General features: G+C 34.6%; 2 protein-coding genes across 4 annotated transcripts; both read right to left on the bottom strand.

Moving 5' to 3' along the window:
• Positions 1-1,106: 1,106 nt before the first annotated feature.
• Positions 1,107-11,475, bottom strand: LOC132037666 (cytokinin dehydrogenase 3-like). Of its 3 annotated transcripts, none has more exons than XM_059428214.1 (5): positions 10,794-11,475; positions 4,910-5,037; positions 4,578-4,835; positions 2,738-3,006; positions 1,107-1,550 (listed from the first exon to the last, which is right to left on the bottom strand). In XM_059428214.1, exons 1-5 carry the CDS (start codon positions 11,416-11,418, stop codon positions 1,262-1,264), a joined length of 1,569 nt encoding a protein of 522 aa, XP_059284197.1. In that variant the 5' UTR covers positions 11,419-11,475; the 3' UTR covers positions 1,107-1,261. The 3 variants fall into 3 exon arrangements, 2 of the variants coding, with proteins under 2 accessions (XP_059284197.1, XP_059284198.1); XM_059428215.1 differs by having other exon boundaries at positions 1,315-1,518; XR_009409956.1 differs by having other exon boundaries at positions 1,485-1,550; positions 2,394-3,006.
• Positions 11,476-15,456: 3,981 nt separating this feature from the next.
• LOC132037665 (translation machinery-associated protein 22-like) lies at positions 15,457-25,681 on the bottom strand. Its single transcript, XM_059428213.1, has 7 exons — positions 25,387-25,681; positions 25,222-25,284; positions 19,875-19,936; positions 17,739-17,820; positions 17,552-17,619; positions 17,395-17,478; positions 15,457-15,846 (listed from the first exon to the last, which is right to left on the bottom strand). Exons 1-7 carry the CDS (start codon positions 25,535-25,537, stop codon positions 15,790-15,792), a joined length of 567 nt encoding a protein of 188 aa, XP_059284196.1. The 5' UTR covers positions 25,538-25,681; the 3' UTR covers positions 15,457-15,789.
• Positions 25,682-26,106: the final 425 nt, after the last annotated feature.

Genomic DNA, 26,106 nt, shown 5'->3' with positions numbered 1-26,106 from the left:
TGCCGTTAGCGTGGCAGGCTCCACGACAACTCGGTTTCTAGCCCACGGAGGGCCCGGCCCATTTCGATTTTTTTTTTTTTTTAAAATAAATTATTTAAGTGGTATATTTGTGTATATCTTGTATATGTTACTGGTATATTTGTGTATATCTTGAATATGTTATTGGAATAAAGACTCCTAACGGCTATTTAAGTGCTAAAAATTATAAAAAGTTGAGAATGTGATACAAGACTACATAAGTAATTTAAAATAAAACTTCAAATTTAAATTGATAACATTGCAAATTCAAAACATACAAACTTGAACGATTAACTTATTACAAATGAAAAGTTCAAAACACACACATTGATAGAAATTTAAAAAGTGATAAACTGTGTGTGTGTTCAATTTTGTGCCTTTTGTCCAAGTGTGTGTGTGTGTGTGTGTGTGTACGCCCAAAACCGGTATATATTATGGAGATATATATATATATATATATATATATATATATAACATGTTGTGTGTGTGTGTGTGCTCAAAATGCAACCACGGACTTCAAATTGATGTGTGTGGAAGGAGGAGGTAGAGGATTATCATGTATGTGTGTGTGTGTGTGTGTGTGTGTGTGTGTTTGAACTTGGATATATGGAAGAGAGCGAGAGAGAGAGAGAGAGAGAGAGAGAGAGAGAGATTTAGATGAGTAGGAAATTTAGAGAAAGAGTGAGTAGGGAATTGTAAAGATGATATCGAGAAGAATGAATGGTATTTATAGATTGAAAATAGGGCCAAAGTATAATTTAAGGAACTTGATGGTTAAAATAAAGTTGACATAACAACTAGTTTTAAAGTATCCAACTTAATAAATTTTAGTATTAGAATTTATTTTAAAAATAATTAAAAATCCGGCGGAAGACCCGACCTTATTTCACTTATGTCTCCTATACGGATAGGGGTGGGTCAAGCAACTTCCTCCTCGACACATTAATTATGGCCGGACCCCCGCCTACGTGTGACCAAACTTATATGGCCCGGCCCGGTCCACTTGACAGGCTTAATTGGAGGCCGTGGAATGGTGGAGGATAATAAAATAAGCATTTAATAAATGAAGCGACATGTAGGAGACAGTATATTGTCATATAGTGAACTATTAATTTCTTTTCTAGGTGACATAAAAAGTCACAAGTACAATATATACCATAACTTGATGTCTCGATTTATTCCGTGCGGATCATTTACCCTATCCCACTATTGTTATACGTACCTTCACCAAAGTAAAAATGAGCTAATTGAAAATCTTTTGTCCTGGTGACAAAATCATCTTTGGATCAAACTGACTTTTCCTTTGTTGAAATACTTCCCATTTTTTGCCAAAATGATTCATCCAAGCTTCCTTAGTTCTGTAATGTGGGAGATATTGCTTGATCTTGAGACCCTTTTTTTCACAGTAGTTTAAGATTTCTTCATTTTGACCATCCAAAGACTCCCAGTCATTGAATCCACAAGAGTGCAACAGCCCTACGCAATAGAATGTCTCCTCCTCTGGTATCACAACAGACATCCGATCATCCCATCTGATTTTTATATAAAGCACTAATCAATTTCAACAAACGATATTTTACATACATGCTAGACAAACAAACAAACAAACAAAAAAAGAAGGGAAGGGTAGTGGTAGGGTAAGGAGAAGGTGAAGGTGAAAAGAAAATACTCAGTACTATATATGTTCCATTTTATATGATACTCCCTCAATCCCAATTTATGTGACACTTTTCGCTTTTCGAGAGTCAATTTGACTAAACTTTGAAGCTAAATTGGATTAGATTAACTTGATATTTTAACATTAAAATTTATATATTTGAAAACTACATGAAAAGTACTATAAATTGCAACTTTTCTCGTATCAATTCGATGAAAAAATACATCTTAAAATGATGATAAAATTCATACAGTTTGAATCTCAGGAAGCAAAATATGCCACACAAATTAGGACAGAAGAAGTACTTTTTTTTGTTTAAGTCTGTTTAAAAAAAAAACTATGACATCTCTGGATAATTAGTAGATTTGGACTTGATTTGGTTAAAGTTGAAGTTGAAAAGGGTATTTGGAAGTTGAAGGATATTCAGACATTTGTAGTTTTGGGAGTAAAAAATATTACTTCACTTGAAATACTCCTTAAATAAGTTTTTCAACTTTTCAATTTCACCTTTCAAATTTGAAATAATGATCAGATCATTACACAAATAAGTACTTATTTGAAATAATGCGTAAAGATTATTTTAAAATTGTCGTGACATGTTCAAGACCACATGATATAAAAAAACTTTTAATTATAAGTACCAAAATCGTTTCTTAATTATGTGCCCCCTAGTCAAGTACCATTATCTATATAAAAGAGTTAATGGTTAAAAACACACCTGAACTATCACTTTTTTGCGAGTTTCACACCCTAACTATTTGTTGTTCCCTTTTTCTACCTGCACTATCACCATCTCTGTATTAAAACACACTTCGAAGCCGATTATTAGGCAACTATCAACTGTTCCCTTTTCCTACTGAATATCACGAACTACTCAACTAGGTGTGTTTAATACATATATGGTGATAGTTCAGTTAGAAAAATATATAGACGATGATATTTCAGGTAGAAAAATAGAACAACTGATAGTTGGGCTATGAAGCTCGTGAAAAAGTGATAGTTCGAGTGTGTTTTGACCATTATCTCTGTATAAAATGATTGCGGGTGGAGTATTAGTAGTACTTTATTCTGGTTGTTGGGTACACAAGGATGGACCCTGTGGTCTTGTTTTGTTTGAGAATGATGTCCACGAAGACACCAGCATTGAAGTCCATGATACTGGACTTTGGTACAAAGAGATTGAGCCATGGATGAGGAACATCCCACAGTCCTTTTGATTGCAGCTTTAGCTCCCCCTTTTTTACTCTATTAAGAAAATCTACAAAGGTTGCATCTTTCTTGAATATGTGTCCAGACAGAAAGTTCAACCCTTTCATCATCTTGTGCAATTCCTGCATAAAAGCATATCTATGTATATCATAATATGGTCTTTCCAAATATATTAATTTACGTAGAAAACATAATGAAATAATTAAAAGTGTTCTCTCTCTTACGTCTAAACCTCTTAGATTAAATGGTCACATGCATGCAGTACACCCGTTATCAAACATGATTTTCACGTGCTTTGCCATGAAAGATAAAACCAAGCCCACACACGTGAGGGAGCGTGTTGAAGACATAATTAAGTGCTAATTAAAATCTTTAAACTATTCGATAAGATGATTACACACACTACACCAATTTAGTACATGTTATTTGTAAAAAGTGGTTTGTTTTTATGTGATTTAAGTAGTACGCTATATAACTCGTTGAAACAGGCAAGGGCTAGCATATATAGTATAACCTTTCCCCCTTGTGTGAAATCGTACATTTTAGTAACCTGTGAGCTGGGATAGGAGGCATCTGCAGAGAGTATGAATGGAGTAATGGTAATGGCTTTCCATTGCCCTGTTGGTAATATCAGTAGCAACTTGGCAGAAAAAGGCTGCATCTTTTGGACTGAATTGGGCCAAGAACAATGGCTTGAGGCATATCATTCTAGAACGCGATTCTATCTTTGGTTGTAAATATGTTACTAGGAAAGAGCAATATTCCATGGCAGATGAAAGACACGATACAAGAGGCCAAGACACTAGTTGAACATGGCGATTGCAAGATTCAACATTGTTACAGAGAAGCAAACCAGGTTGTGGATTCGTTGGCTAAATGGAGTATAGGAAGAACAAACAGAGTGATCTCTTCTCCTAATAGACTACCTGATTTGGCGAAAGGAGCTTACAAATTGGACCTGGTTCATATGGCGGCGTTTAGACATATTCACAGAAGAAACCAGTTTCTGTAATTTTGGAAGCATATTTTTTTCCTGTTTTCTAGCAGATTTTTTTTTTTTTTCTTTTGCCCCATAGAAGATATGCTTTCTATTTTCCTTCCGTACAGGAACTGGCCAAAGTGTTAAGGATATTTAGACCTACTCTTATGTAATAACTTTTGGGTATATACAAGGGACCCGCCACCATAAAGCGGAGATGCTATTTTTTTATATTTTTTTTTAAATTGGTTGATTGTACATATTAGTTAGATGGAGGAGTTGTACAGCAGTTAAGAGTACTTAGCTTTAGTTAATTAACTTAATCAAGTCGATTATTGTGTAGTTCGTTTATAGTTAGTGGAGTTCGATATTTTTGTTGTAAGTTTATTCCCTGTAATTTAGAATTGTTGTGTACGAAATGTGATTTTCCGCTCTTCTTCTAATCATTCCTACTTCATCATTTCCATGGCTGAGATCTAGCCAGGTTTACATAACCATACTATATAATTCAACGAATTTGCCATAGATAAATAATGATGCAGTATCATATAGTACTCGGTGAGGTTTGTTAGCCCATATACATTAAAACGCAAAACATAACAAAATTACTCAATTTACATCATCTTAGGAATTTGTCGTTTATTTGTTTCTTTATGAAGTTACAGATCTAGCTAGTAATAAGTGGTACAAAAAAAGGTAATAAAGGGTACGTACCTCATCAACTGTACTAGCACTTTGATCATCATAGTACTTGACCATTTCCAAACAGTAGATAATGCCATATTTGGATATCAAGGAAAGTATTTTGGATTGGTTGGAGTGTGAGAAAAAGGAAGATCTCCAATTATTTGGAGGACTTTGATTCATCGTAAGAGAGCCTTCCACATAGTCCATGCCATCAATGGAAATAAGTTGTTCTTGGTCACTTGTGAATTTTGAAAAATCAGCATACAACACTCTGATCCATTTCACCTGCAAGCCAAAGAAGTATCTTTAGAAAATCTCCATTGAACAAGAAAAAGGACATGAAAATGTATATATAGTACTCTTGTTGGTGCTTTCTCTAAGACAATTCTTGCTCTGGTTATGATTCCAAACTGGCCTAGACCTCCTAAAACTGCAAAAAACAGCTCTGAATTCGTGTGTTCGGAGCAAGTCACAAATTCCCCTTTACCTGAAATAAACACAAGAAACAAGGTATTGAACAGTCCATACGTGCAATATATAATTGATTTATCTCTTTCCAGCTGGTATACCGTATAAGTAAGCAAATACGGAAAAGGACCAAATATATCCTTCGTTATATTTTGGGTCCAAATATACCCTTACTGTTATATTATTTGTTCAAAATTACCTCTCCTCCGTTAAACTTGTCCACCTTGGACATCCTATCCTACATGACAATTGATGATGTGGATGTCACGTGGCAGTGTCATCTCATCACCCTAACTACTCCTTCCCTCTTCCACCACTAAAATTTCCACCCCTCCACCACCATTACCACCATCTTATCCTTCAATCCCACCTCTGATCGCAATGTCTCAAATCGCAATGCCTCAAATTGGATTGGCCCTTTGATATTTTCATTTTTCTGAAGTTCTGAAATCAAAAATTTTAAATTGGAATTACTTTGGTCCACAACTTGAATTATGAAAAACCAAAAGATCAGAGAGGTAATTTACCATCAAAACAAGTCAGGAACTTTTGCATTTACTATTAACACAGTCAGGAACCGTCCATAACTCAGATCTGATCCAAACCCCGCTCCTTTACCACCGTCATACGCCTCTGCTCCGCCGTTCACCGCCACTTGCAACACTCCGTCTAGATTACTCATCTTCTTACCCTCCTTCTTATACACACAATCCGATTTACTCTCCACCACCTCCCTTACAGTCCTACATCCCTCCTCTGCTTCTTTTTCATTTGAATTTCACGGACCTTACCAAAACCCACTGCATTCTCACCCTTTTTATCCAACTCCGAATTTGATAATACCGGAAAGTTTGATCAGAATGGACTTTATCACTTGTATTATTCCTTCCAACATAAATCGACATATTTGAAGTATAAGATAGATATAATTAGAAGGACAATTTTTTCCTGGAGCTGTAATTACACGGTGGTAATGGTGGTGAAGGGGTGTAAATTTTAGTGGGGAAGATGGGCGGAGTAACATGGGTTAAGGGTGATGAGATGGCAATGTCATATTATGTCATCAATTATCGTCTTGCCACGTAAGATAGAATGTTGGAGGTAGAAAATTTTAACGGGTACATTTGAACCAATAGTTTAACGGTAAGGATATATTTGGACTCAAAGTATAACGAATGATATATTTGGCCCTTTTCTAATAGTACATGGATATTTTTGGCCCTTTTCTAACAGTATAGGGGTATATTTAGCCCTTTTCCGAAACAAATAAGTACGTAGTATAAGAAAATTTTTATGACGGATGAGGCATGTCATGTCATAGTTTTGTGAGAATTTCATTAAGGCGTTTGGATTGGCTTATAGCTTAAAAATTTGTTTGCGACTTATAAAGTGAAAAAGATAAGTTGGGGTAGTCAACTTATTTTTTTTGGCTTATAATTGTTTTTTATTTATAATTTCTTTTAGATAAAAAATTTAAGTTAAATGGGTCAATTATTTTTTGAGCTTATTTTAAGCACAAAATGACTTTTTAATTTGTGGTAAAACATTTTCAAAAAAGTGAAAACGACATAAAAAAAAAACTATAAGCCCAATCCAAACGGGCTCTAATTAACAAGTGTACATTTTGGGTCTCACGCCATATTACTTCTTCTTCTCTCTTTACCCACCCCCATCTTCCTATCACCCTACCAATACCCACCCTTAACTTACATCAAGGATCCTGAATTACTCATCTCCATTTGCCTAAAGCTTAACAAAACATAACTTTTTATGTTTTTTAGTTTGTTGACATGGGTCATTTAATTGCACAAATTTAAAAACACATTAAGACATTGATAGAAGTATTAATTTCCAGAAAATTGTATTTTCGCAGTTAATTAATGAAGAAGGATAATGACAAGAATAAAAATATTGAATTACTCTTAAGTATAAGTTATAGCTGAGCAAGAATAAACATCCACTAAAGTAACCTTCCAGTCATTATGCTAACGCAGTGCATCGAAGTGTCATTGTACGCAGATGTAGATCTAACCTTCTAATGTTGAGTTCCTTTTAACTCAGTATGTTTTACGCAAAGTATAAATTTATATGTAAGAATGAACTAAAAGATTACAGTAAATAGTAGATAAAACCCATAATTTTAAATACATAATGAGTTCAATGCTAAAAACCTTAAAAGTGAATGCATAAAACTTAAATCTTATATGTACCTCTGACTAGCAAACATCAAACGAAGAAGACAAATATATGCAAGAAAAAAAAAAATTGGTGAATAGAAAAAATCCATGACCAAAACCGATCTAGATGGAGCATCTTTCACTTATCCGTCTCAATTTAATGCCAAGCATCATTTATCGAAAGTTAATTTAATTAATTACCGAAACTAAATTGGATTAGATCAACTCAATATTTTAAGATTAAAATTTAAATATTCAAAAGCTTTACGAAAAATACTACTCCATAAGTTGCAATTTTTTTCATCTTAATAGGATGAAAAAATACATTCTAAAATATTATTCAAAGTTCACATAATTTAAATTCTGAAAAACAAAATATATCACATAAATTGAGGTGAAAGGTGTATGATTTTTTTATGTAGGCGTTTATGACTTCTTTTTGTTTCAGGATTTCATGGAAACAATGCCAAAACTTACGTAATTAGTTGTCAGGATCCCGGTGTGCTCTTTCCTTTATGTTTTTTTTTTTTTTTTGGGAGAGTATTTGATGAATTTAAGTTTCTTTGAAAAATGATGAAATTGCTAAGAAAACGAATTAATTTTACAGTGCAAGAATGTTAGAAATAGAAGAGTTAGGCTAGAAATTATAAGGACTTTCAGTGGATAGAAATATTAAGGTAGGAAGAAAAAAGCTCGTTTTTTGAGTAAATAAGTAAAGCATGTACTGAAGCCGTAAAAAAATAAAGGGGGGGGAAAGCAGCTGCACCGAATGGAAAATGAAGAAATAGAGAGAAATAGGGACTTTGGACCCTTTTTCTGAAAGTGGTATCCAAAATTCCACTTGGCAAATTATAAGAGAAATCTCACACAAGTTTTGTCTGCCACTTAATATTTGTGCCTTACCCATCATAAAATCTTTTCATAGTATAGGATCTAAAAAGAAGGTACCTATAAGATATGCGCGGGGCGAGGGGTTGGGGGTGGTATCACTCACATCTCTTGCAAGGAAAAGACCAAAACTGAAACTGTTTTCCAAAACTGAAACTGTTTGATTTAAAGGAAAAGACCAAAGCTGAAACTGTTTTCCAAAACTGAAACTGTTTGATTTACTTTAATTTCCATAAAAACACCCTTATACGGTGGCCCCCAAATAAGACATGTTAATAACCTTAACGAGGTTTTGGAAGTGACAATTGTCTCAAAAAATATTACTCCCTCCGATTCAATTTATGTTAATCTATTTGACTGAATACGAAATTTAAGAAAAAAGAGAAGATTTTTGTAGTGTTAAATGAGTCACTTATATTTTGCGTGGCTATACATCATTGCATAAAGGTAAAATGTTTCCAAATATAAAAAGATGTCATTCTTTTTTGCACAGACTAATAAAAAAATAAGTTCACATAAATTAAAACGGAGGGAGTATATATTCTACTTCCAAGGAGTTACCCAAAAAGTAATGTAAAAGGAAGAGGAAATAAAATTCCAAAACAAAAGAATAAAATTTATTCAAAGTTTAACTTGTACTCCCTTTGTCGAGCAATATCACACTTTGGGGAATCAGAACAGTTTTTTCCTGTTATTTGTCAAATTCTTTTTAAATATTATACCCTTTATTTATATCACATTATTTTCTTATTAGTCCGTCCAAAGAAAATAACACATTTTTATATTTAAAAACATCTAAGGATAAGCAAACTTTCATTCTACTCTTAATGAGAAGCTTTAATAGTCACAAAAATATTATGGCATAATTAAGAACACAAGTTTCAAAACTTATAGTCACACAAATATTATGAAATATTTAGGACAGTATATTTCAAAAGTCTCTCTTTATTAGTACTAATTAAACTCAGTGTTGAGTCAAACTATATATGTCACATGAATTGGAACGGAGCTAGTATAATATTAACTAGGTTGACTTACTCCTTCCGTTTAATTTATGGACATAATTTGTATCAAGGCCAAGTTTCAAAAATAGATGAAGACTTTTGAAATTTGTGGTCTAAAACATGTCATAACATTTGTGTGGTAATAAAACTTGTGAAACTTGTGGTTTTGAACTTTTCATAATGTTTATGTGGTTATAAAAAGTTCTCATTAAAGGGTACATGTAAGTGTATTTCATTGGGAAATTGGCATAACGGCTGCCCACCAAAATAATACTCAGATAAATGTATATTTTTTGTATATCAGTAATATACATATTTCGTACAACATTGTATGTGTGTGTGTGTATATATATATATATATGCTAGCGGCTGTAATTGTTTTCGGCCAAGCAGCCAAATATGTTAAAAGCCCTATTTAATTTTACGCCAGAATACCTAAAGACCCTCCTAAACTTGATGCGTTTTTCTCAAATCACCTTAAGCTATGTCTGGTCCTAATTACGCATGTACTTGGCTTTTAATAATCTTTGCACTCTCAAACAATAACTAGTCCTAACTACCCTCCCGTTCTTTATTTTTTTTTATAACCCAAGTGATTTTAAGTGACGTTTGGCATGTGAGAGTGTAAAATAACAATCACATCATATTAGAGCCCGTTTGGATTGGCTTATAAGTTGGTCAAACCAGGTTATAAGCCATTTTTAACTTATTTAGATGTTTGGTAAAATAAAAAACAGCTTAAATTAAGTTAAAAGTGCTTAAAATAAGTCAAAACCAAGAAGTTGCTCAACCCCAACTTATTTTTTTTTTTTGGCTTAAAAGCCATTTTGGTTTGACCTACAACTTTACCCTTTTATCCCTTATAAGCCATTTTTAACTTATTTGGGTGTTTGGTAAAATAAAAAACATCTTAAATTAAGTTAAAAGTGCTTAAAATAAGTCAAAATCCAAGAAGTTGCTCAATCCCAACCTTTTTTTTTTTTTTGGGGGGGGCTTAAAAGCCATTTTGGTTTGACCCATAACTTTACCCTTTTATCCCTTATATTTTCTATTAATTTCAATACTACCCTTACTTCTAAAAATCTTTTAAGCACTTTTATCCAAACACGTAATTGCTTATTAATAAAATAACTTTTAGCACTTAAAAAGTACTTTAAGCACTTATGCTTAAAAGCCACTTTTTTTCAGCTAATCCAGACGGGCTCTTAATCTGACGTGTAAGAAAATCTAAAAATACCATTTTCTTTTATATTTAGTCATCCAATGGCTATTTTCTTATCTCCTTCCATATATCTTTTCTACTCCTCCGAAAAGTACAACCCAAATTTCATTCTTTTACCATTTTCTTTTGAGGGGGTAATGACCATAACAAAGTCAAGTATATGCAGGGGTGGATCTACTTGGGCGGCGGGGTGTTCACCCGAATACCCTTGGTAAAAAATTACAGTGTATATATAGGATAAATTTTCTGTGTTTATGTGCATATATTAACTTTCGAACACTCTCGGCAAAAAATTACAGTGTATACTTAGCTTTTTTTTTTTTTTTTCCGAATACCCTGAATGAAAATTCTGGATCCGCCACTGAGTATATGAGGGTAATTAAGACCAGTCTGTGTTTGAGGGGTAACCATTATAGAAAAGCCAAGTACAAGAATAATTAGGACCAAGTATAAATTTAAAGGGTCTTTAGGTATTCTGCCTTACCTGTGATAACATCCATCTCAAGAACATTACTAATCTGAGGACCATAGCGGAAAGTTTGGCCACTAATTCCAGCATTAGAGAGAGTTCCTCCAACAGAGAGGTACAAATAATCAGTCCACGAGACAGGTGCAAGCCCATGCTCCAACGTTGCATGCAGAACATCAACCCAAAGTTGCTCACCTCCCACATCTGCATAACCAAACCCTAAAATAGGGTCCCAAGAAACCCTAATTCCAATCATATTATTACTATTCTTCAAAGAATTCATGACCACCACAACTCCATTTGGTGCCATGGCCTGTCCCCTCACAGAATGGCCATGCCCTCTCGCCGCGATGCCAAAAGGGACAGAAATGCCATTATTGGAGAAGTGAACGAGCTTGACAATGTCGTCAGTGGAGGAAGGGTAAAGAACTGCAGCTGGGGTTTCTTGAACAAGTTTTCCAAAATCAGTGGAAGTTGCCACTGTGGCAGCTGAATCTGCACTACTGATAAGTCTGGTTGCAATATCAAGCTGAGAAAAAACATCGTATGGCTTCAAGTGTAACTTCCCTATGAAGGACATGACTAAATGGCTAATAGTGAAGAAAATAATTAAGTAACATGGGGAATAAAGTTTAGCCATATATATTAATACTCCAATATAAGACTATAAGAGAAGGGGAAAAAAGGAGAAGAAGTTGGTAGTTAGGAAAAAACAGAAGCTGTATATATATATATATATATATATATATGGAGAGCAGTGGACAATTTAGGAAATCTTTGATAGCTTTGTTTCGAGGGAGAAAATTAGTAAAGGACGTGATTATTTTGTTTCTGACATTTGTTGGACTTTATGCTCAAAACGTCATTGATTTTCCTAGATGAGATGAAAATTTAACCTCTCGGCCAAGATTCCCAAAGGCCACACAATGTTTTTTTTGTTTTTTTTTTTTTTTTTTTTTTTCCTTTTTCTTTGAAAAATATTCTTATCGGCTGGTATGTATGCACAATTGTTAGTCTGACAAGACCAAATATTTAAGCATGTTAGTTTTTGCATTAGGTAAAAGGTATCTTCCGCTTTGAACGAGATCCACTAATATTTTTAGATGGAAAAGGTCTGGAGTTAAGCTTTTGTTTGTTATATCCAATTAAGGAAATGTCACAATCACAATTAAGTACGTAATTTATAGACGCTTTTGGGAATAACGTAGTGTTCTGCTGATATAATTCGAGGTACCTTTTGCCTTTTGGGTTAAAAGGAGAAGAATCGGTGTTATAGAGTTCCACACTATTTTAGCCTATGCTTTTAGTAACATTATTTTTACAACAGCAGCAATTCAAGTATATTAAGGCTGCATTTGTAAATGAACTGAAGATAGATCAAGTAAAGTGAAAATCGCTTTACATGATATCTGAGCAAAAAGTCTTCCAACGTCACTTTCCAAAGTATTTTCCTAATTTATGCATGTAAATAATCGGAGAAATTTTTAAAGAAAATAATAGACATACTATATAAATACCTATTAGTAAAATAAAATGTAGTAGACTCATAGTGGGCTAATTCATGAATTTAATCAAATGGCGCCTTTTAATTTAACTAATTTAAAATTAATTAAGTAGGTTGCCATCATTTGAAAATAATACCAAGTAAATATCAAATTGGTATATATGAGAGGTAAAGCCACGGAACCAACATTGTCCTAGACTCAGACTCACTTAAAAGTCAATATGTGACAACAAGGAGTGTGAGCAAAATTCTGTGTATGCCACTGCATGTCATTAGTACGTAAAAGCGATGAAGAAAGAGAGTTTTGAAAAATAAAACAAAATTCGTTGGATATGGAAAGTGGATACTGTCTTGAAAATGCTTTGTCATATATAAACCTTAATGAACAACACGGCAAAATGTGACCCTCCTAAAAAGTAAAAGGAGCATGAATAGCATATAATTCTATACATACTGAAAGAGTTGGTTTTTTGTCATGTGATAGAAAAATCCACGTGACAATTTTAGTTGGATGATTTCTATTACTTGGAGCCTAAGAATGATTTACTTGGAGCCAAAGAATGCATTGCTTGGAGCCAAAGATGCATTCCTTGGAGTCAAAGATGTGGAAGAGAATTGAAATGCCATGTAGCACACTTGGAGCGCAAGTCATTTTATGCCTATAAAATGAGAGGCAATTCTTCTTTGTTCATCATCCCAAAATTAATACAATCCTTTGTAGTGAGTAGAGAGTTGAGAGAGCAATTCTCTTAAGTGTAATTTGGAAATCTCCCCTTCCTTTGTTAATAATATAAAAGTAACTGTTCTCTGGTGAATATAGAATCATTTTGATCCGAACCACATTAAATCTTGTGTTCTTTCTTTTACGTTTCCGCTAACACATACTAATACAATTTACAAGTTTAAGTTTATCTGCTATCATGAATTTATCCAAACTGTACATGTGCTGGGAAGAGGGGGAGGTAGACAGCTATGCTAAAGACTTTCTTGGATAACATAGCATTTGTATGAATCTTGATTGGATAACATAGCATTCGCATGAACCTTGGTAGCAGTTTAATTCGTAGATTAATTTACAGGAGCATGTTGTTTTTTCCACCTTGACACTATTTTATTATAATCTAAATTAAAATACATAAAATCTTTTATATTATCATATCATTTAAAAGATAAATATAGATAACTATTAAACCTTATTAACTAATAAGTAGAATTAGTAATTTTAAAAATAAGACAAGTAACCTTGTATAGCATCAAATGAAGCATGCGGGTTGAGCAAAATCACTCAGGGGGCAGATTTACCGTTAAGGTCGGCAGAATTCAGTAACTTTGGTCCAAATCTTATGTTTATTTTTAAGAAATTCATTTAATATGTACAAACAGAGGCGGATTCAGCTTGTAACCTATGGATTCATGTGAACTCAATAATTCTTGCCCAGGCTCTGATTATGTATTAAAAATTCACTAAATATTTATAAATACTTGACTGCGAATCTAGTTTTATTGTATATTAACTTGAGGTGTACTGTGGGAATTCATGACTTGTAAATTTTGAATTCACCTCTGTGTTTAAATTTTAAATATAAAATCCTAAAGAATTAGAATATAAAACCCATAAACTTCATATTCTGAATCCGTAAATAAAGTAACTACTAGTTTGAGTCGTCAAAGGCAAGATGTCAAAAGGAAATTCGGGACCACTTTCATTTTCTGAAATCTAATGGTAGGACTTTAAAGGGAGGCGATGAAAGTGACCCCCAGAATAAGAAAGAAATACTAGGAGAATAGGCAGGGCCAGAACTCTTGAAGTCTACCTGGGATAGGGAAATTAGAGGAAAGGTGAGGTATTCGTGCGCACATGTTTATTGTAGTTATTCGAAAAGTGAAAAAGACTTGTATTGTAAATAGATAGAGACTTGAATAAGTTCAAATTGTTTTTTTCCTCCAACTTTATTTGAAAAAATCAAAGTTTGTCTCCAACTTTAAAATATAGACAATTTTTCATCTCAATTAAATTTCATAAATCCTTATGCCGAGGGTCTACCGAAAACAACCTTTCCACCTCTCAAGGTAAGGGTAAAGTCTGCGTGCACTCTACCCTCCCCAGATCCCACTTTGTGAAATTTCACTGGGTATGTTGTTGTAATTAAATTTCATAAATGCCTTCGGTCTAAAACACATCTTGTTAGTGACTCCAATTATACTAATAGAGGCCGGGCCAAGAATCAAACATGAGTTTTAAGACTTTAAGGAGGTTAATCAAGTAGTAGCATGGGCAAACTCGCTAAAAATGGACACAAAGAGGAAGAAACCAACTTTGGTTAAGTGTTGAGAAACAGAATGACAAAATGAAGAAATATTGCAGAGTTTTTCACATCACATAATTTGTCGGTAAGGGGTTCAATCAATCAAGATGATGGTCTTAACGAAAAACAGATACATATATTCCTATTGGTTTTGAAAGACAGCTCCATCCATGATTTTTTCCTTTTTTGTGTGGGTGTGGAGCAGCCATCCACAACCAGGAACAATGTTGTCCTGCTGTAGAGACGGACCCCTCTTGCGTCTATCCCAAAATACAAAGTGATATGCTTTTTTTACCTTTCTTTCTTTTGGATTGTTTCATTTCCCTGTTAACTAGTGTGACACTGATGTGTCTCTGTCAAAGGTTTGAGCTATTACGAAGGATTCGTATCATCTACTCAGGAGTAGCAACACAATGACTACAGCACAGTGGATACGTATTTGGATTCATCAATCAAATGAACACGTTTCTCTTCTTTCTTCCTCTCATTATGACTCATACGTATAGGCATAAAAATAACTTGAAAACATAGATAATTTACTCCTCCCTGAAAGTTAAGGAAGTCTTTCAGAGTACAGATAAATGCACTTTGAGTTGGGTCAAATTGATAATGCAAAGAGCTGCTTTACATTACAACTTTGGGGGGATCCATTTGCTCTATCAACCTTCCTATTTTTTTGGGCTAAGACAGATAATATCGTCCACACAAACAAAAGTTACATAGTTCGTACAGTATTCCTCTCTCCAATTACTATAGGGTTATTCATCTCACTGATAAGCAATTTAATCCACACAAACAAAAGTTACATAGCTCCTACAGTATTCTTCTCTCCAATTACTATAGGGTTATTCATCTCACTGATAACCAATTTAGTTCACAATTATTGATATAAGAATAACTACTATCATCATTCGATAATAAGAGAGAAACTATCACTAAATACAGTATAATACCAAATTTCAGAAATAAAATAGTACTGCAGCAACTGTACAAGCAGATATGCTGCAAACCAAACCATATCTAAACTGCAAAAACTCATTCTGTTTTTGGGTTCCCTTAGTTGCTGTAGGGAAAAGGGTTCGACGGGATAGGAGCATCAATAGCTCCAATACGAACTCTCATTCCAAAATTTTATGTATTCATATGAGCATCACATTAATAAAACACCTTGCTGCAAACAAGAACAAAGAATCTCCTACGTTTATGCAGCGGGAACCTTTTTTCCATCTTCTATAAAGAATATTGCAGATTCTGGAACCTGAGAACCACAAAGAAAACATCTTAAGAAATCATGAGATGAAATGATGATGATCTGCAGTTGAAATTTTGATTGGACATGTAATTTGAATTTCTTAAGTTGTATTTTTTTCTTATAGACATTAATACCCCACAAGTTGTGAAAACCATCAAAACTTTTCAATTCTTATACAATCTTACCAAAGGAGCAAGTCATAGTTCATCCTTTCTAACAAATACAACATCAATTGATCAAACTTTAGTTCAATAAAATGGAAAATTGAACATGAGTTGTAGTGTAACTACTCTTTAATATAATCCTCTCACATGATTGGTGCTGGTGAGAGTAAATTTGTTATAAATATATTACCAACTCGTAGATCTTTTAATATTTGATATAAATGGTTGGTAAATATATCTACCAACTTATGGATCTATATTTACAAAATATAAACTTATGGGTCAACTTTTACATTTAAAAAATTTGAAATAATGATTTGGAATCCCAAATCATGCCTTTTTGGATGATTTGGGATTTCGTCTCATGAGATGAAATTGCATGTCCAAACGCTGATTTCATCTCACGAGATGAAATCACATGTCCAAACGCCTACTAAGGAGCCGTTAGGACATGATTTGAAATGATGATGATCTGCAGTTGAAATTTTGTTTGGACATGTAATTTGAATTTCTTAAGTTGTATTTTTTTCTTATAGACATTAATACCCCACAAGTTGTGAAAACCATCAAAACTTTCCCAATTCTTATACAATCTTACCAAATGAGCAAGTTATAGTTCATAACAAAATTAATACGCCACTACATGCCTTTTTTAGATGATTTGGGATTTCATCTCATGAGATGAAATCGCATGTCCAAACGCCTACTAAATAATAAGGAACTTCCCACACAATTCCATGTCCATCTATGTGAAGTTTCAATGAAGCAAAGTACTAGAGAAAGAGTACACCCACGGGCTCAGAAAATAGAAATAGCAGGAAAGAGGAAGTTATGGTTAGCCTCTTAATTATTTTTTCCCGATTTGGTTAAATTCTGAGGGCACTAAAGTAATGTTGACGTAAGAAATGGACCAAAATCTCAAGCATAGAATAAATTTACTCTGGAGGGGACACAAAGAAATGTAAACTAAATTTCAAAATTATTACTCAGTATTGTATTTGATAGTAGAAACAAGAAAAAAGTTTACAAACTGTTTTAGATGAAAGGACATACTCTAAAGCACAATTAGAACTTCAGAAATGCATGTTTTGACTCAAGTAGACTGAAATGATGCCTTGACCGCATATTTGGCAAGAGGAACGCAATCTCTGTCAATTGCAGTTTCTTTCTTAGACAAAGAGGAAGAAATTTGACTTTCTTAGATAAAGAGGAAGAAATTTGACTCATTCTGGTGATAGTTTTATTACCTTTTTTCCACAACCGACTCATTCTGATGGTTAAAAAAATACAGCTATAAAATCAGCCATAATATTCTGTAATACTAGTAAATAACCAGCTAAAAACACATTTAAAGGCAAAAATCTGAACATAAGAGAGAAATTAACATTACATCGGGCCAGGTTTTTGTAATAAAGTCCACAATGTCGTAAGCTATGTCTCCTTGAACATCAATCTGCTCCTTCTCAGTTGGGCCCTAAAGGGTGAATGCAGGTCAGGCATATAACAAACTTATACTAGAGAAAATCAGAAACCATAACTCAACGCACCTTCACCAAGGAAGCTCCAGTAGCAAACTTTTTACCAAGCTTTTTGGAAGCATCGCTTAGTTTAACACCTTAAATGTCAAAAAATTAGCGAAGCTAAGAATTGCTGCAACTTGGAAATCCAAAAGGATCTAAAGAAAGAACACACATTCTGCAACATAATATACATTAAATTATAGGTATTTGCTACCAAAAAGTTCGAGGCCTTTGATGGTTGTGATGCTTTTCCGCTTGTTCCGCGTCACCTTTTCAATAATAATTTCTTGCTTGTCCTACAAAATAATTCAACAACTTATCACCAATTGTAGCTAAGTTCAGGAGCTCTAGTCCTGGGCACATTTAAAGGCTGATTGTAGGAAGTTGGAACATTGTGGATCACTTGTGGATATGTCACTCACCGTTCTACATTTGTATGGCAAACTAGATCATGCCAAATGATTTGCAGTCATACTGCCATACAATAACTTCTGAAATCGTACCTGTACTTATTAGCTGATTATTCGATTGTTTAAGTTAGTCGCCGAATCGATTGAAGCATCTGAGATGAGAATTCTTTCAAGAAACCTACTCTACTCTATGTTTTTTATCTTTACACCGACGGTTACAGAACAGAGGACCTCGCTGCCAGGTTTAATAGCTTTGGTTGAAAGAAGCAAATGCTTGATTTAGAAGACTGAAAAAGATCGATACATTAAGTCAAACAATTTTAACTCACTAATTTGATACTAATAATTTTCATCTCTGTCTGGAATGAAACTCTAGCCTAAACCTATAACCGCGAACTGATTATGGAAAGTGTCTTTGGCAGTTGCTGAATACTAGCTGACAGGGATTTTTGTGGGTAAAAATGATTCTTATAAGCACTATTGCTTTCAGTTAGTGTAGTACTTTAATTAGTCCTTATACACTGCCTTCTGACAAGAAAGGTCGATCATGACCCCAACCTCCAGAGCAAGCTTTCCTTTTTCTCATTGACAAGGAAAAAAACCTTTATAAAACACAATAGCTCCAGCTTTCAAGTATGTTCAACCAGGCAAAATAGCATCCAGGAAAATGACATAATGAAGAATAAACGCATCATCGCAACTTATTTTTTCATGATGGAAAAGTCTTTCATTAGGATCATCCACATTCACAATATGTTGGTCAAAGTATAACCATACGAAGGAAGCTAAATAACATAACTGAGGAATAAAGCTGACACATACGTAATACAAAATTTTATACGAGACTCGCGACGGAGTTATCGCTAAGCTGGAGGTTTCTAAAGGTTTTGGTTGAGCAGGACCAAGACAAAATATTTGAAATGCATGTTCAGTGACATAACACATGAGGCTGGAGTGGAAGTGAGGCTCGATACGTAGGCCATCCAAAAGAAAAGAAGTTTCAAGAATCTCAGGTCTATCATTCCAGGTAACGATCCCAGGTAACGAGGAGATTGACGAGGATGTCACACATCATATTGGTGCAGGTGTGGAGGTTCACATCCGGGGTCCTGCGTGATAAGGTACTACCAAAACTTAAAGGCAAGTTCTACAGAGTGGTGGTTAGACCGACTCTGTATGGAACGGAGTGTTGGCCAGTCAAGAACACTCATGTTCAGAAGATGAAAGTTGCGGAAATGCGGATGTTGAGATGGATGTGTGGTCATACTAGAAGAGAAAAGATTAGAAATGAAGATATTTGGGGCAAGGTGGGAGTGACCGCGATGGAGAACAAGATGCGGGAAGCAAGACTGAGATGGTTCGGGCATGTGAAGAGGAGGTGCACAGATGCCCCAGTACGGAGGTGTGAGAGGTTGGCTATGGATGGTTTCAGGAGAGGTAGATGTAGGCAGAAGAGATATTGGGGATAGGTGATTAGACAAGACAGACATGACCTTAGATAGGTAGTTGAGTGTTGTCTTTTATAGTTCCTTTCATACTAGTAGTTGTATTATTACTCTTGTAGTTCCTTGTTATTCGATTTCAGTTACAATTTATTGTTTCTTGTACCTCAATTATTGTCTTACTTAGTTGTAGTTACTTCCTTTTCTCGAACTGTTTGAAATGTTTTTCCTTGAGCCGAGGGTCTATCGGAACAACCTCTCTACCTTCCAAGGTAGGGGTAAGGTCAGCGTACACACTACCCTCTCCAAACCCCACTTGTGGGATTACACTGGGTATGCTGTTGTTGTTGGAATCAACAGGAGGAATTCTTCCAAGAAAGTCACCACAAAAAATTTGTGCCATGTCCTGTATTATCATTGAGATGGGACGGCACCATAGAAAACTTAAAAGAGAAATTTCCACGCTTCAGATAACAAGAAGTATTTGACAGTTCTTACTTTCTTTTTTATCTTTCCACCAGGAAGACGCTTGACTTCTTCTGGTTTAGATGCTGAAGAACCTGATCCAACACAAGGAAGAAAGAGGATGATAAGAACAAAATTCAATTTTAATATGCAAATTCAAAAGGCAGATTAAACAGAATTCCAAAATTAGAGCCCAATTGGATTAGCTAATTGTAAATAGTTGATAAGCTTTAAGTGCTGAAAAGCATAATGTTCTGAAACCGATTTTATATATAAGCAGTTATGTATTCGGATAAAAGTGTTGAAACTGCTAATAAGCAGTTGATTTGTTTGGTATAAAAGTGCCGATAAGCAGTTCCATCATGCATATGGTGGACAATTTGGAAGGAGAGGAATGGGAGGTGTTTTGAGGATAAATTTAATACTCTGCAGAAAATTAAGTGGAACTGTACTGCAAATTTTCATTTTTGGTGTAAAGAAGCAAATGTAGAGGGAGCAGAACAGTTGGTAGATTTTTTAGGAAGCATGTAAATAGTTTTTATCTTACTGCTCCTTGTGGATAACTTTTTGGAGGTCTCCAGCATATCCTTAATGTTGAGGAATATAAATTACCAGTTTTCAAAAAATAAAAGTGCCGATAAGCTGTTCTTTTATCAGAATGACTAAAATACCTTAAAAAGTTCGCTAAGAATTATAATTTAAAAATATCCTTGTTAAAAAAAAGGAGTGATGACGAATACGAAGTACAGAGGAAGTTAGGAATTTTGTTTTAGGAAAGATATTTTGAGAAATAGAGAAACTATTTAGGATAAAACAGTAAAATATTGATCAAACCAAAAGTGCTTATAAGCCGAAAAGCTATAAGTTACGGATGACCAGCATATGGCTTTTGGCTAATTTGGGCTTATAAGCACTTTAGTGTTTACCAAACGCGTAAATAAGCTAAAACGTGCTTATAAGCCAGTTTGATCAGCTTATAAGCTTAACCAAACACCCTCTTAATCCTAGAGTTCTTTGTTGAAAAGGGTCATTTACTACTATTGGCCCCGCTACGAAAACCAATCCAGCATAAACTTGACATGATAAGAGAATATTTATTTTGAAATTGGACATGATACAGAATATTATGATGTTGAAAAACACAATAAGAAGTAAAAGGCCGTCGGAAAAGATAACACTAATACATCAAAAGATTATCTTATCAGCATTATAGAAGGAGATCAGAAAGGGAAAAGAACAAAGAGGGACAAAAAGAATAAATGGAATACGGTAATTTATAAACCAGCAGGCATGGCTCAATAACGAGAACAAAAATATTTCAACTCAAAGTTGTAGAACGAAAATTTGATGTTCAAAAGGGAAATCGACGTCTCTTTATATTCCTATGCATCAATTCTTTTTTTTTTTTTTTTCCCCCTGATGAATATCAATTCCTCTCCCTTTATCACTATAATGTAGGGAATATGGTGTGCGAGCTTCAGTGCTTTAAAGAAGCTTCCAGCCTGCTTTAAAAAAGCTTCTCATATTTGAAGCTCTAATACTTAGGTAGTGCTCGGTTGACAAGATTGTTCTGTTTTTGTCTCAATTGTTGGAGAAAAAGAACAAAGAGGAAAGAGTTGTTTGGTGACTAAAAGGAGGTTCTGGGAAAAGAGCCCGTTTGGATTGGCTTATAAGTTGCTTATAAGTTGCTTATAAGCTGTTTTCAGCTTTTTTGAGTGTTTGGCTGGCCAGCTTAAAGTCATTTTGTGCTTAAAATAAGCTCAAAAAAATAATTGTGCTCAAAAATAAGCTAAAAACAGCTTATAAGCCAAAAAAATAAGTTAGACTACCCCAACTTATTTTTTTTAGCTTATAAGATGCAAACAGCTTATAGGCATAAGCCCATCCAAACAGCCTCAAAAACTCATAAAACTACAGAGTCAGCTTATAAAAGAGCCCCAACATGCTGTCCCTGTTTTGAAGGAAACCTAGAACACATGATTGATTATTCATTAATGAGTTCACAACTTGAAAAAACATCAGCTAACAAATTATTTGGATTACTAAAACAAAATCCTTTGATCTCATCATCGATCTCCTCCTGCCATCATCTTTATCTTCAATCACACTCTTTTTAGCCCTCTCTCTCACATGCACCTTAATTTTGGGGAATCACTGATTCCCAACCACAACTCACGACCCAACTCCATCCGCTGCAGTTTTATCTTCTCCAGCAAACCACTTCAACTTGGCAGCAATGACCATAATTCATCCTCAATAAAAAATTTGTAATGGCTATGGGAGATTGGGAGAGTTAGACCCCTTTTAATTATTTTTACAATCAAAGATTTGGAATGGTTATGGGTGGGTGACCCCTCCTAAGTTTCTAACTCCTTCCTACTACCTTCCAGTTCATTTTGCTCAAGCTTCATTATAATTCTTTTCTTTTTTCTGAAAGAAGATAATCACAAACTCTCCGACCACTCCAAAGAAGTACTGCCAAACCTTAGAAGTCAAAACCAAAATTTGAAATCAGATGATTCTGTGTAAGAATTGAAGTGGAACGAATGAACTAAACAGACCCCTGATGGTACAAATTTTTTACACACCTTTCAAATTTCGTATACACTAGGCATATATTTAAAAGTGACTGAGGTATTTAAAAATGTTTGAGCTAGAAGATTAAGCTTACGCACCAAATTTATGTTGATTTGGAAAAATGTTTTCATGCTTTAAATTTTGTGTTATTGCATTCATTAGCTTACCAAGCACCAGATAAATTATAACCTATTGGTTTGTATTGCACCTTGACAGACAATGTCAGGCCTTCAAATTTTATTCAAGAAATTGACATTGATTACCAAGTATCTCCAAAAACTATAACACTTAAGCAGTTGCAAAGAAAACAAAAATATTCTCCCCTAGCTCCTCTCAACAAAACTGCTGGTTATATGAAGTAATGTTTTTAAGAAGGTGAACTGAGCCTTCACATAATGTAAAACCTGGCACAAGTACTACTCACCCACTGTTTAAGGTTCATAATTTGTGCACATTTGTCATAGATTCTACTAATTGTTTTTCCAATGAGGTGAAATTCTGCAGAGCAATGTTCAGTAGAAGATGATCCCTTCTGTAATAATTACGCAGATTTTTTGCTCTGCCAGTTTTCCCTTCAAATGTGTGTCAGAAGGGTACTTAGATTTTAACTTCATCTCTTCTTCTTTTCTGTTTCAAAGAAATACATGGGTCTGTTTTCAGTTACATAACTTAAGACCTAGGAACTTCAATATCAGAATATTCATATGCAAAAGCATTTTCTAAATTACGTAGAGCTTAGAGACTTCAGAACAGTATCATGCCCTTAGAAACTACATCCCAATATATATATATATATATATATATCTTATTCTGAGACAGCAAAAACAACTTATCAGGATAGGTGGAGAGAAAATGTGAAAGTAGAACGTTCTATAAGAGGCAACAGAAAAGTCAACCAACCCACAAGCTCTAGTAATTTACAGTGCTAGAAACCAGCTTCTAGTACATGGATTCTTGGATTTCACGAAGGCAAAGCAAATCTGTGCCAAATAAACAATACATGTAACATTCTCTTCACTTTTCCCCAAAACATTATTTGAAGCAGTAGCTTTGAAATCAAATCCTATTCACAGAATTCAAACTAATTCCCCTCCACACCCAAATGCCCCCCTGCAGAAGGATGTAGCAGCAGTTGTCATCTTTGGTCACTGTGCTAGTTACACAGAGCAACTCTGGAAAGACCTTCATGTTAGTTACTTAACAATTGTAAGCAAGTGGAGGTTTTGACCTCGAATGGAACCTTCCCAAACAAGAGATACATAGAAAACCTATACATCTTTGTGACCAAACTAAATAAAAGAAGGCCTTGCACCACTAACATAGCTTCGAATATCACTCCACAAGAAGTTATGTGGATAACATGGCGGAGAACTACTCCAATGAAGGCAAAGAGAAATCAATCATATAATGGCATAGGACTATGCTGCTTTCATTCGTGGAGATCACACAAAAAAACTCTTTTATTAGATTTCTGTGTATACTTCTTGTTAACCAGGCCTCTTTTGGCTATACAATGACTAATGAAAAAAACAAAGACCTACCACCAAAATGATCACCACATAGGACATTATAAAAATAAAAGATTCAACTTCTGAAGAGGAAAAAACTAATTGAATTTATAAAAACAGGGGCATCAGAAAAGAGATTGAGAAGAACGCCCAAACTAAGGGAATACAACTGGTAACGACTCAACGACATACCTAACCATTTGTCAGACCTAGACTATAGCAACTATGCCTCAATCCCAAATAAGATGGGGTCGGCTATGTGAATGCCCACTTATTCATTTAAGCTCATTCATATCATCATCATACTAAAGAAAATAAAAGTGAAATAAAGTTAAATAATAATAATAATAATAATAATAATAATAGTAATAATAAAGTTATCTAACAAGTCTAAAATCTATTCTCAACTAGTAGATATCACCGACATGGATCGTTTCTTTCCAATGTGCCTTATCTGTAGTTAAGTCTGCATTGATACCTAGGACTTGTAGGTCTTTCGAGACAACTTCCTTCCATGTGATTTTAGGTCTACCCTGTCCCCTTCGAACACATTCACTTACCAATGTTCCACTTCCACACCTACGAACCGGTTCACACCTGTGGGTCGACGAAAGACATATCCAAACCATCTCAAGCAACCTTCTCACATTTTACCCTCAATTCGTGCTACTTGCACCTTTTGGCAAATGTGATCATTTTTAATCTTATCTAATTTTGTATGACCATACATCCATCTTAGCATCTGGATCTCTAGACTCACTCATCTTGCGGATATGTTGGACTTTAGCAGCCCAATGTCCACTACTATATAGCATCGTCATTCCTATAGCTTTCACTTTGGTAAGCATCCTTCTATATTTGGAGAAGCCAATCAAACTAAACAAGAGTACACCTAAGTTTAACTAAAATCATCAACAACAACAACAAACCCAATATAGTCCCACCGGGTGGGGAAAGTTTAACTAAAATCATTTCATTAAATTATACTCCCTCCGTCTCAAAATAAGTGTTGTTCTAGCAAAGAAATTTTATCCCAGAATAATTGTCGCTTTAGGAATTCAAGACAAAAAATAGTAATTCTTTCCAACTATACCCTTATATATTTTGAAAATATTTCTCCTTAATAGTGCTCAATTCTCAAGAAACATCTTCTTGAATTTGTTGTTTTTCTTAACGGGCGCAAAAAGACCTAAAATGACACTTATTTTGGGGATGGAGGGAGTATATATTCATATTACACAGAGTTTGCCAGGTATATGACTAGTCTATAATCGAAATGACAAATGGGGTTTCACCTTGAGAGATTGAAGTCGACTGAAGCTTATCAGACACTTCATCTGTTTCTGTTCCGTTTGATTCTGCAAAAACACACAAAGAAACAGAATCTCAAAGGATAAGGAAGATAGACTCTACTTACAAAATAAAATCATAAACAGGGTTTTCATAGGGTTATAAGTAACCTTTGAGGAGATCTGGGTAGAGATGGGGTGCGTTTTGAATCAACCAGGGTTTGCATTTATCAAAGTCAGGTCCACCGAACTCACAGTACTCAGCTGGTAACCCGCACACCCCACAGTATAGTACTTCAACTGGTTGCGGCTTCTCTGCCATTACAGATCGAACTCAACTAATGGAATTATGTGATGTTGTTGTCGAGTTCTGAAGCTAAATATTATTGTTATGGGAAGAAATGGAAGGGTGAGGTTTCTTTTATAACCAAATTTCGAAAAACTGAAAAAGGGGAAGAATACAACCAGTAATGTGCTTTGCTCAATATTGAAAATATTGAATAACAAAAAGTTTGAGATTTAATTTTTGGACCAACAAGAGTTGTGGTGGAACGAATGATTCTTTCCCCTTTAAATAGATTTATGCGGCGCCTCAACGTGGTATCAGACACAGGATGGGGTAAACTAAAAATTTCAAGCTTTATAACTATTGTTTTCTGCACTATTTAACCTTTATTTTGGGCACTACATTTGCTTTTTGATAACGTCAAAAGCGGGGAAAATAAAGATAGTAGTTCATATATTTACACTCGATAAAGCTGCACAAAGTTTTCATATGATACAGTTAGGACATTGTCACGACCTAAAAATTCAAAGTGGTCGTGAGGCACCTATCCTAACTCGTAGAACCCAAGTAAAAGTCAAAGTCTTTCAACAAAACATAGAAGCGGA

Source organism: Lycium ferocissimum, chromosome 11 (genome assembly GCF_029784015.1).
Source record: "Lycium ferocissimum isolate CSIRO_LF1 chromosome 11, AGI_CSIRO_Lferr_CH_V1, whole genome shotgun sequence".
Lineage (NCBI taxonomy): Eukaryota > Viridiplantae > Streptophyta > Magnoliopsida > Solanales > Solanaceae > Lycium > Lycium ferocissimum.
This window is presented reverse-complemented; position numbering and strand designations above follow the sequence as displayed.

Excerpts from the sequence above, each read along its gene's own strand:
- LOC132037666 (XM_059428214.1), bottom strand. The coding sequence starts at position 11,418 with ATGGCTAAACTTTATTCCCCATGTTACTTAATTATTTTCTTCACTATT. Across the intron at positions 3,007-4,577 it reads GTGCTAGTACAGTTGATGAG|GAATTGCACAAGATGATGAA; the intron begins GTACGTACCCTT and ends GCTTTTATGCAG. Across the intron at positions 1,551-2,737 it reads TACCCAACAACCAGAATAAA|ATGGGATGATCGGATGTCTG; the intron begins GTACTACTAATA and ends TATAAAAATCAG.
- LOC132037665 (XM_059428213.1), bottom strand. The coding sequence starts at position 25,537 with ATGGCAGAGAAGCCGCAACCAGTTGAAGTACTATACTGTGGGGTGTGC. Across the intron at positions 17,620-17,738 it reads CAAAGGCCTCGAACTTTTTG|GTGTTAAACTAAGCGATGCT; the intron begins GTAGCAAATACC and ends TTGACATTTAAG. Across the intron at positions 17,479-17,551 it reads CTGGAGCTTCCTTGGTGAAG|GGCCCAACTGAGAAGGAGCA; the intron begins GTGCGTTGAGTT and ends TTCACCCTTTAG.